The sequence below is a fragment of the Rousettus aegyptiacus genome, unplaced genomic scaffold, assembly GCF_014176215.1.
Source record: "Rousettus aegyptiacus isolate mRouAeg1 unplaced genomic scaffold, mRouAeg1.p scaffold_m13_p_11, whole genome shotgun sequence".
In the NCBI taxonomy this organism is placed as follows: Eukaryota; Metazoa; Chordata; class Mammalia; order Chiroptera; family Pteropodidae; genus Rousettus; species Rousettus aegyptiacus.
In genome coordinates this window covers 26,672,668-26,684,818 of record NW_023416286.1, presented here as the reverse complement: position 1 = coordinate 26,684,818, position 12,151 = coordinate 26,672,668, and the positions used below count along the sequence as shown (strand labels likewise).

Sequence of the window (12,151 nt, the reverse complement as noted above, 5' to 3'; positions counted from 1 at the left end):
TCAGTAGTTTGGACTTTATGTCTTGTGTGGGGGAGCAGAAAAAAAGGGGTATTGGAGGCTTCCTGGTCTTGAGGTACATACAGTTTAGCTGCACGGTGTCCAGCCTTGCCAAACTATACCACACACACATATGTACACATAAGATGAGGCAGTAGTAGGTAGTAGAGTGGATGAGAGTTTGAAGTTTGGGTATAGACTACAAGTTTGGAGGGTGACATCACAATTTATTAGCCTTGTGATCTTGAATCAATCCCTGTCTCTCAAAACCTCAGTTTCAATGTCTGTGGGAACTATAAGGTAGGAAGCTGTAAGAATTAAAGGAGATAAGGCATATGTGGCATAGAGTAGGCACTCAATAAGTGTTAGTTTTTATTACTACAACCAGATTCAAATTCTATTGTATTTATTAATTATATTATATTACATTACTACATTTTACATTACATTCTATTGTATATCAGGTGTCCTTTAGCTTATAAATGCTGTGGAGTTCAGAGGAAAAATAGCATATCCTTCACAAAGTAAGACCTTAATTGAATCTTAAAAGGTAAGATTTATTAAGTTGAAAAGGAAGAAGGAGCATATTCGAGACAGAGGCAAAAATAAACACCTGGCATGGGCACAAATAAGCAGAATATCTGTGTAAGACTGAAAGGACACAAGCCTGTGAATTGGGCGCGTAGTTCGAGGAGCAACGGTTTAAAACAAACGTCAAATAGGATTGTTTAATTTTTTAGTGTTAAGTCTTTACAATAAGTCTTCTTTGCTTTTGCTGTTCAGAAAACTTTTGGAATTGCTATCAGCTTATTATAGTTTGGTCTCTTGAAACAGCTCTGACGACAAGTTCAACAGTATTTCCTACTTTGCTTATTAAAATATGCAGTATGAATTGCATAGAAACAAATAGTCAATAACAACATAGAAAAGAACCTTTAAATTTAAATAAGTTTACTTTAAAAAGTAAACTTGAGAAGTGTGGAAATTTTAAAGTAAGGCATTTTTTTTACAGATATTTTGTTGTTTTATAGCTTTTTGTGGTTTTTAAAAATGTTTTCCATCTCTAGTTTGAGGTTTTCATTTGGATGAATGCTAAAGGAAAATGTACAGACAACAAAGTCGGAAGTAAAAATTAAATACTACTAGTGCCTATTTTGAAATAGTTCAAGCATTCTAATGGTAATTACAATAGATCTTAATTTATTCCTCTAACGTTTCTTTTTATATATATTCAACATGAGGAAAATGTGATTGTGGTTGCTAAATATATGCTTGAACAAGAATAGAATTTTAATTTGAGATATCCTGTTTGCATGGATCAAAGTATTATTTTAAATCCTAGTAGGGAATATTAAGAGATCAAATAGAGAACTGATTACTTAGCCCTTCCTTACTTCATGCTTTCATCGATGTTACCTAATTTAATTCTCATAATAACTCTGAAGTAGGTGTCATTATCTCCACTTTAAAAATTAGGAAACTAAAACTCCAAAGTAGTCTTTCCAAGATCACCAAACAGGAAACAGAACTGGGATTCAAATTCGAGCCTTTGAAATCTGGTGCTTGGGTTTTTCCCCAGGCTCTCATGCTGCTCCTGGGAAGCTAACGAGGCAGGCTGTGAAGGACAGGGGCAGGGAAGAGTCCAAGGCGAGCAGATCCGTCAGGAGCTGGGACACCCTTGCTTTGCTTCTTCAGATCTTCTCTGGACCTTCTTCACTCTCGTGTGCCCCTAAAGCTACAATAAAGGACTCCCTTGTGCTGTGGCTGTTGCGAGCTCAGAGATGGAAGGAGAGTGAGGCTTGACTTTGCTTTTCACATGGCCTTGGTGGCAGGTCACAGTCTGTGGCAGCATTTCTCCTTGCATCCGTCCTTTCCAGATTCTAGGAATCTCTCCTTTACTCCTTGCTGCTTCGGGCCTATGTCCTCACTGTTGTAAGCCTGAGGGAATTAAGCAGTTCCTTGTTAATTTCTCTTCCCCCTTCTTTATAAAATATAGCACCATTATTAACTTTTTCTCAAACAGGCCATTTTGAGTGTGGCATTTGTTTCCTGCCAATCCCTGAGAGGCATCAGTAATTACAATAGCACTGGATGCTTTTTAACTTTTATCGTTTTTACTTTCTCAGATTCATCGCTTCTCCAACAACTTTTATAGTGATCTGAATGGTGTGATGACGATTCAAGCAAAACCGCTTCAGCAGAGACCTACCTATTTTGCAGATAGAACACAGTACGTATAACAAGTCGCCCAGACTCCTCCTTGTGCTGAACACACTAGAGCAGCAGTCCCCAACCTTTCTGGCACCAGCGACTGGTGCTCCTATGGGAATCTAATGCCTGATGATCTGAGGTGGAGCTGAGGTGGTGATGCTAGCCCTGGGGAGCAGCTGCAAATACAGATGAAGCTTCACTCGCTTGCCCACCACTTACCTCCTACTGTGTGGTCCAGTTCCTAATGGACTATGTACTGGTACTGGTCCATGGCCTGGGAGTTGGGAACCCCTCCAGGAGAGCATAGAACACTACAGAGGACATGAGAGAATGAGAATCGCATTTAATTCCTTGATCCTGGCATGTCTGAGCACATCCAGGGCAGGATACAGCCAATGTATCCTATTGGATACACTATTCTCACATCAACCACAAACCAATTACTCTGAGGTTGGGGCAGATAAGAAAAGGGGAATGCAGCTGCAAATTCTTAATCTTATGGGCTGTACAGTTTGAACACAAACAATGAGAAACTTCGATCTTTTTTCCCTGTTAATAATCTTTCACCGAAATTGAAAATGGATTGGAAATGATAGTCTGTCCATTCAATAAGTAGGAATATTTTCTATGAGCCAGGCACTGTTCTAGACAGTGTATGTAGTAATAGGCAAATATATATGTCTCCTGTCCTCATTGTGCTTACATCTAAGTAATTTGATTTTCCTCCCCCAGGAACGAACAAGAGGACAAATCACTGGGCGTAGGGGCCACTGCTGTTTCCTCAGCACGACACCGTCTGGGCCGAATGTCAGATCCTCGCGGGCTACAGACTTCTGCAAAGAGAACACCGGTCCATAGAAGGCTGCCTTCTCTTACTTCAGACTTGCAGAGAATGAAAACCCCCAATGTGTACAGTGATGAAGTTCTTAGGGGAACAAAACTGTACGTCTTGTTTCTTTCATGGTGAACCACAGAGGGCAGAGACGCCTGTCAGTTGGGGCTTATGGATTATTCCAGACAAAGCATCTTCTGTCAAATTTACATGGACACTTTTCTAAGTAGTTCCTTAATTTGAATGTTTAATGTGAATTTTGTTCCAGGAGTCTGCTTAGCTGTATAAATTAAGCTAAATAACTTGTAAGCATCCCCATGGTGCTGTCTAGCTTCGGAGATCACTGCCTGGACCGTCAGCAAGGGAGGCAGTTATTAAAGGGGCTGTGCTTAGGTCCCCTGTAGGAGCAGGAGGCATAAGCAACTGCCAATGTCTAACCAGTAATTAGATTCTTTCAAGATATATTACATAATACCACTTTAAGCTTCTTGATAGGTCAGCATTTCTTTCACGATTTAGAACTAAAATTTCTAGCTCTATTTGGAGCTTCCCTGCTAATTCTTTCAAGATCTCTCTCCATGCTCCAACCTCACTGTGGCTGCCTAGGACCTCTTCTTCACCTGGTGCCGGTGTCAGTCACACATTACTGATTCTCTCTTCTTTCTCCCAACCTACTTGGGCTCCACGACCAGACTTTCACTACAACCTTTTCTGTTTCCTATTGAAATAAATTCAGTCACTTCTAACTGTACGTTAATTTTTCATTGTTGACATCTGGTAGGGAAGAGCTCATATTATTATGACTCTTCTTTTATTAAAATTTACTCACTCGCCCTAACCAATAAACTTTACAATCTGGTTGTCAGATTCAAAAAGTCACATTGGACTTTGGGCATTAAATCTATTAAAAATGTAGAAAACATTGACATTTTCATAATATTTAGTTTTCCCATTAAATAACACATTTTGTGTCTCCTTTTCATAACCTTATATAAAGTTTTGGAGTTTTCCTCATCTAGGTCTTGCACATTTATAATTAATTTTATCTTCATTGATTATTTCCTAAACCTCTACCATACTCATGTTCAGAACCATATGCCCATAGGACTTTATTATATGAACTGGATTGCATTGTACTCCGTTACTTCATGTGTTTTCACCTTGTTTTCAATACTTTGAAAGCTCCTTAAAGGGAAGAACTAGATCTTTGATTACCTCTATGTTCTGCACAGTGGCTAGCGTAGGTGAGTACTCAGTAAACACAGGTGGATGGTCAGTCATTGCCAAACTAGGACAAGGTGGCTGGAGCTGAGGGCCAGTGCCTTCCCTCATTTGTCTTCCTGAAAGTCACATTTATTTCTTTTGGAAGGCAGACCGTGACTAAGGGCTCAGATTAGGAGCTGTGTGGTAAGATCAGTCCTCTCTGCCTTTGCACTTGAGTGTTTAGTCACATGTTGTTGTGTTTACAGGCAAACCGGCATAGACCACACGTCTTCCCCACCAGTCCAGACTTCACGGAGCAAGTTACCCCCAATAGGCTCAGAGACTGCTGAGCAGAATGTGGCAGTTCCCAGATTGCGCCCTGTTTCTGTAAGAAAGGTTTCATTATATTTAATTGTGCTGTTTAGATAGTCTATTGGAGAAAAAAAAAAAAAAACAGAATATAATGTTGGCACTTTGAAATAAAGTCATTAACTTAAACTGTCTATGTAACGTGCTTCCTGAAAGTAAATGGCTCGTGAGAATTCACAGGGAGTGGGAAGATTAATTCATTATTTCGTGAAATAAAAATATGGCTTAAACTAAATCAGAAAGTTTAAGTGTCAAGGAAATATCTGATGGTCAGGATGTGTAGTGAAGAAAATAGCATGAAGCTGAGGTCAGGAGACTGGCAGATCTGTGTTACAATCCTGCCAATCCTGCCGTGTCACATAAACTCTGTATGATTCGGTGCAAATGAATGTCCCCAAACCTCAATTTTTGTCTTGTAAAAAGGGGCAATAATGACTGCTACCTCAAAAAATGGTTATAAGGATTAAATGAATTTATAGAGGTTATATAATGTGTGGCATAAATTAAGAGCTCAGTAAAATACTCTTGCCAAAATATATCCACTCTTATTTTTATAATCAACTTTACCACATTTATTGTAATGTAGAGGCAATATCCTTTTCACCCAGGTTCAGCCCGCACATTTGCAAAAGGTCTGGGGCAAGTACGCTGCAGGCATGCATAACCGGATTTCCTAATGACTGTTTCTTCACTCTGATTCAAGTACCTTGTGTCTATTTTATTTAACACAGAGGCCTTGAGAGAGAAATAGGACTGAAGTCATGTTTTCTCTTGCATTCTCTGTGCCGCCTTTGAACACAGCAGTAGAACTTTCCCCAGAAGGCAGGAGTGGCAAAGCTTTAGTGTTTAACCTCAGAATATTGTGGCTTAGAGTAAAATCATAAAAGGAGGCAGATATTACCTTTGAAAAAAGTCTGATGCTTCACAAATACAAAATTATATTTCTATTACAATTCCATATTAAGAATTTTATGTGGTTAAGTTTTTCAAAACATATTTACCTATTAGAACACTATCAGTTGATCAGCTTAAATAATACAATTACATAATTAAAATATATTTTGAAATTTATGCTTGGTGGATCTTATACTTAGCAATGTAAGTTTTCAAAAAAGCAAGTGACTGACTGAGAGCGAAGCATATATAGAATTTTTTGTCTGTTTAAGGATTGTACTTCTTTTAAACAAGAACACATTATTTTTCATTCAGTACAGAGGAAAGCATGCACAAAACCGTGTGCTGAGTGCAGTACTTGACAGTATAGAATCATCACCTCTTCGAGAAAGATCTCTGACCACGGAACAGTTTTCAAGGCCCAGCACAACCCATACATTTCTGGTAGGTTCTCTGTTAACCACACTGTGGTTTCGAAAACACTTAAAACAATAAAACTCATCCCACATCTTATTTTTCTTCTAACAGTCAGACACTCCTCGAAAAGGTTCATTGACACTGATGGAATTTGCTGGTCACACCTGGACAGGTCAAGGTTTTCTGACAGGTTGGTTCTCCATCTATACATAAAATGATGTAATATGTAAAGTTTCAAGTTTCGGAAAGAGGAATTGAAGATTTTCTACCTTGATAGAACTATTTTAACCATGCCAGAGGAAATAACAAGTATTTGTCGTTTACTGCCAAGCCTTAGAAATCTCTAAAATCTCTGTTTAGCTGCTGTTGATAGTAAAAGGGAAAATGTCCAAATGCCCTTAAGTTAGGGCCTCCCTCTCATAAAAAAAGAAAATGATGCCTTATGAGTCTTATGAGAAACTGGTGTCTCTCTCTGCTCTAGTTTTCATCCTCGTCTTCTAAATTAAACCCTAATCTTAGTCTCTTTAAAGAGAATTATAAATTTTATCTAATTACAATTTTATGTAATTATAATTATAATTATCAGGTAATTATAAAAATACTTTATAAAATTAATACATACATTCTAATTATCTTATAATGTCAAGTTTTACAGATAAGTATGATCTTTGAAGAATAAGTTTCTAGTCTGAATTCAAGCCAGTGATGTTTCATTTTTCAAAACTACTATCAACATTTTAGTTTAAGGAGTTAATATAGCATTGTCACGAGGTGTGCCACTCTGGAATTGAATGCTCATTTTCCATCCTGGCTCTTCCTCCCTACTAGCTGGGCAATCTTCGGGGTACCTCCATCTCTCTTGGGGTCAGTTTCTTCTTTTATAACAGGCTACGTGGCTAAAATAATTATTGGGAAAATGTATGGGGAGGACCTAGCTGGATTCCAGACAGACGATGTTTTGTTTGTTCAGAAATTATGAAATTTATGTTATAGAGAATCTGAAATGTAAAGGATAATTTACTGTTTTAAGGAAAATATTTTATATGTTATAATTTTAAAATAATTTAAGCAAAATTTAAGCATTGGATAAACACAGGTTTGTCACTGTTTGTATCAGCCCTTCTATAGTTCTATAGCAGTGATACCAAAGATTCTTTAACCCATGATATATTTTCTCTTATGCTTAATAGCTCTTGGCTGCTGTACCTTTTTTCTACTTTCTTTCCCTTTTTCCCTAGCAGTTTTAGCTGCCATGGTCAGTGACATCAGTTCTTTCTCTAAAAGGTAGCCATGCTGTATTATCAGGTACCGCTCTTAACATAGTTGTAAATGGTCAAGGGGAAAGTAGGCATCCAAGTTTGTTTATCAATAAGTAGAAAGTACTAAGTGCTCGCTCTGTGCCAAGTTCTGTGCTAAAGGCAAAGATTCAAACACCAAGAACATTTTGTTCCATGCCTCAAGGAACGTTCTGTCTAATGGGGAAGATGGAAAGGGCTATGAGTATGGTGAGCAGGACCAGCTGGTTGAATATGCAGGTGGGTAAAGGAGCAGAGAGGTTTTCTGGAAGAGGCATGAGCCGCCAAATCAGGATGAGTGTCCTGTGGCTTGTGAGAGAGAAAGGAGTGAAGGCTGATAAATATGATTCGGTGGATGATGCTGAAGGAGGGAACGCAAGGAATTCTGGTGAATTCAGTTTTGGAGATGTCGACTGCTGCACACTAAGTGGAGATGCCTACTAGTTTGGGTGCACAGTAGACGTTAGCAGATGGAACTGGGCTCTGAGTTTGTTTTAAATCTACACTCTTAATTTTTCACCCAATACTAAGTCAGTGTAGTCTCTTCTTAAAAACTTTGTGACAATTATTACTGATGAGCAGAAACCTGTTTTATTTCTGCAAAAGTAACTGAGGGTACATTAAGAGAGATGTCCCTCTGTTTCTGAAGAGCTTTTTTCTCTGACAAGCAGGCCTGTGGTCTCTTTCCTATCTTTGCTTCCAAGTCAAAAAGTGCCAGCAGCTATTACATTTGTGGCAGGAAAAAAAAGGAGAAACTGAGGGAGTGTCCCCAACAGTGACAAGGCAGCTGGGTTTGCTTCTGCCCCTCCCTACTCAACTTTCTGGGTCTTCGGATCCACCTCTGGGAAGAAAATTCCTGCAAAGCCACCAGCTGTAGGAGGACCCAGGGGCAGCACCTGGGCTTGGTGGGGAAGGAGCACCTCTCCTTCTTCTTAGCACCTGATATGAAAATTTTTGCATATGACTGTTTTCTGGTTTGTTTAAAAGTGACATTAAAATAAATTGTTTTTTCTTTTTAAAAAATATCACCTGCATGGAATATACAAAACAATCCTTTCGAGAGCTGGAATTTTTAACATTTTGTTGAGAATTACTTTTTGGTTGGTGTTGCAGGTTCACAATATCCACCTAAATCTTTTCAGAGGACAACTATGACTTTAAGGAAGAGATTCCAAATGGCATCTTAATGTTACTTCACCAGAACTACAGCACTTGTTGGAGCATTCAAAGCCTCAGCACATCATTTATCACTTGAAAAATGGAGAAACAAGTATTATACTCTGTATCTGTTTGTCTGACAATCTGCGATGTTAGACTGAGAGAAATGCAATCAAATAAACAACGTAATTTTGAACACTTTGCATTGTAAAGAGAATACAGGTCAAACTCACTAACCTTCTTCTTTATTGGAAGCATTCCAGTAAGAATCCTTTAGGCTTTGCTCAAAAGAATCTAATATGTATCTGCAACCTTTTACCAATTATATACAGATACTCATAATCAGTGTATGTATTCACACACTCCTTAATATATGAGAGTATATTATCTAGGAATATGCCATTTTTGTAACTTTGTGTCTTGACATATTTTTTGTTTCATTCCATTGACATCCTGGTCACTAACAGATATTATTTTCTTCTTTAGAAAATAGCAAAGTCATCTTTGGTACAGTATGCCAGTTTCACTAAGATTCGCATGGTTCTAGTCATTGTGCTGACTTTCTTATATCTTTTTTTAAAAGGACTTTAGTTATGAACCTAAGTCTCATGGCTAAGTCTCCCAAACCAGTTTTGTTTTATTACTTTTCATGTTCAAATTCAGGCAGTCTATTTAGAAGTATCCCACCAAATTTACTGAGTTTTAAAATCAGTTGATGATTTTAATTATAAACATTATGGTATATGGTTTCATCTTTATTGTTTACAATGGAAGAAGCATTCGTCTATTAGAGGGAAGGCTTTGCAACAGCATCTTCCTTATTTTATCACAACTTGACCTGTGCTCAAATGTCACCTCTGCAATAAAGCCTTCCCTGATCCCTCCTCTTTCTGTCCTATTGCCCTACTTTGTTTTTCTTCAGAGCATGTAATCCTATCTGACATTAATTCAGGAAATAGAATAAAGAATGCAAAAGAGAACTGATCAATAGGAGGCAAGGCTCTAGGGTTGTTTTTCTTTTCTACCCCTCCCCCACTGTTTTCCTTTTAGTGCTTTAAATATTTAGACTCGTTTTAATACTCAGATCTCAAATTGCCTAATTTCTTCTTTTTTTAATCAGATAATTTTATCAGTCTAATTTTCCTTAATTCAAAATGAAACTATATATAATCATATACGTGTATAATAAATTATTTTCAGATCTATTTCTGATTGTAAGAGATGAGGATTATTGCCTACTTATTTATAGATGTCTGAAAATTAAGAAATGTGTCGAGACTGGAATTACTGTTGTCTTTTTTCACAGAGTGACAAAACAAAAATAATCTTAGAGCCTTGCCTTTAACTGATACCTTCTCCTGTACGTTCTCTATTTTCTTTGGTAAATGGATATGTTTATGGGGTAGACATGAGAAAGATCACTGTGTCTATAGCTCTTTTGGATAGCCACAGCTCCATAACTCTAGGTACTATTCGTAATGCTTACTTATCCACATAAAAATTTTCTAACTATCCATAAACATTAGTATAGAAACTTTCAAAAGAAATTATCAGTCTTCATTTTGCAGTTTTCGAATGTGAGGAATTTCTAGACATGTCAGCAGTCTGGAGTCCCTTTTCCAAAAGTCTCTGGTTAGGTGCTTTCTGCCTCATAACTGCTGCTAAATGTGCCATTTCTATCCACCCCGCTCTTTCAAAACCATTCAGACTATTTTATTTCAATTTCCTGGAACCATCCAACTCCCTCTCTAACTAGTCCAGACTTCTTAAGAGGGAAAAAGATTGATATGCATTCTATACTAACATAAAGGTAGAGTATCCAAGGTGAATTATTTTTTCATGGAGAACCACTGAATAGATTTTATTATGGCTTTATTTTATTTGGGTTTGGAGTTTTGCAAAAAAAGAAACTATTATTTATATATGTTGGTTATAATACTTTAAAAAATAGAACCAAAGACAGTTATCTTGATTCATACCTTCTAAATATTTTGAATTGAAAGATAAAGTGCTATTTTAGTGATAACATGAAGACTTGGCTCGGCTATTGAGTTTAAAAAAATCTGTATTAAAGATATTATTTCATTTATAGGTTAAATGAGATTTCCTGGTTAGTAAAAAATGCTTATATTCAAGGATGGTGCTTCTAAAAAAGATTAGGTAAAATTTAAAGCAGTGTTTTCATAATAATCTTTGATATAAATGAGTCTTATCTCTGAATCTCTCAACAGAGAAAAATTGAAAAAGGCAAACTGAATTATTCCTGAGATCAATTTTTAAATTAAGGATAATGATGACATTAATTAAAATGTCTGTTAATTTATCCAAAACCAAAGGAAGAATAAAAGAGTTTTAAAATAACATGAAAATGCTGTAGAAAATCGCTAGATTTTATAAATTTAATGTAAAAGGAAGTGTCCATTACTGATGTTAGTCTGAACTAGAATGTAATTACTATACCAATTAAGAGGTGCATTTTTATAATGTCATAAATCATTCAGGTATTATATTTTTAATGTCATTGTTTTCTTATGATTATGGATCATTGTTCAGGGTTTTTAATTCTTTAATTTTTAATAAAATATAAAGTGTTGAAAATTTTTCAAAAATTAATTACATTCATAAAAGCATCTAGGTTATAATTTGTGTAAATATGGTTTTTAATACACAGGTTAGTCATTCATTTATTTATAACTACATAGCAAACTTTCACAGTGAATTCAAAATATATATCCATATATGTTTGTGAGGATTTTACATCATTTATGAATATACTAATTCAATCTTTGTTTTAGAAGATGACTTTCCTGTGTGGTAATGATCATGGATTTATTGTTTCATCAAATATTCATCAAGAACCTTCTTGTATTAAGATTCTTTTCTAAACATTAGACTGAACAAGATAAAGTCTTTGCCGTAATAGAACTTAAATTCTAGTGTAGGAGACAGACTATAAACAAATCAATAGAAATATAATATAAGATCAGAGCAATAAGTACCATGCAAAACATAAAACAGGGCAGCTAAAGAAAGAATCAAGACTGACTCCAAGGCTTTGGCTTAACACTTAGAAAGATGGTGATGTGTCATTTACTGAAATCAGAAAGGATTTAAGAGGAGCACATTTAGAAGAATGCTAGGGTATGTTATGTCTGAGATTCCTATTAGATGCCTAAGTGGAGATGTTAAGGTATTTGAGTATCTGCCTGTGGGGTTTAGAGAAGAGATACAGATGAAAACATACATTTGGCAATCGTTGATATATAGTTGGTATTTAAGTACTGAAATGGGTAAGATAACCAAGAGAACAAGTGTAAAGAACTAGGGGGAAAAAAGAGTTCTGAGGCCTGGGCTTTTTAACATCTATAGATATGGAATATGAAAAAAAAAAAAAAAACTAGCAAAGCAGGCTGAAAAAGAATAGTGAGGGAAATAAAAATCAAGAGAATGTGGAATCCTTAAAGTCAAATGGAGGGAAAAGTTTTTCAAGGAAATGATAAGGACTCAAATCCATTGAAAGCTGTTGATAAGTTACATTAGATCTGAGAAGTAACTTAAAAATTTAGCCAAATAAAAGATATTGGTGACTTTGACAAGATCAATGTTGGTGGAGTGGACAAAGCAAAAGTCTGATTGCAGCGAATTCAGGAGAGAAAAAGTGGAGATGAATTTACAGTAAGTGTGGACAGTCTTTTAAGGAATTTTTCTGTGAAGAGCAGTAGAGGAATGGATCTAGGAGATATGGATTCAGGAGTGGTTATTAGAAGGGAGAAAT

At 36.3% G+C, this 12,151-nt stretch overlaps 1 protein-coding gene across 3 annotated transcripts in view; it reads left to right on the top strand.

Annotated features, from left to right (window-relative positions):
* FAM149A (family with sequence similarity 149 member A) overlaps window positions 1-9,919 on the top strand; it is a 41,067-nt gene extending 31,148 nt beyond the window's left edge. For all 3 annotated transcript variants that reach the window (XM_016143929.2, XM_016143928.2, XM_016143930.2), the window contains 6 exons: window positions 2,124-2,227; window positions 2,941-3,150; window positions 4,510-4,630; window positions 5,822-5,950; window positions 6,035-6,113; window positions 8,332-9,919. In XM_016143929.2, coding sequence (XP_015999415.2) covers window positions 2,124-2,227; window positions 2,941-3,150; window positions 4,510-4,630; window positions 5,822-5,950; window positions 6,035-6,113; window positions 8,332-8,405 — 717 coding nt within the window. In that variant the 3' untranslated portion in view covers window positions 8,406-9,919. The remainder of the gene's footprint in view (window positions 1-2,123; window positions 2,228-2,940; window positions 3,151-4,509; window positions 4,631-5,821; window positions 5,951-6,034; window positions 6,114-8,331) is intronic.
* Window positions 9,920-12,151: the final 2,232 nt, after the last annotated feature.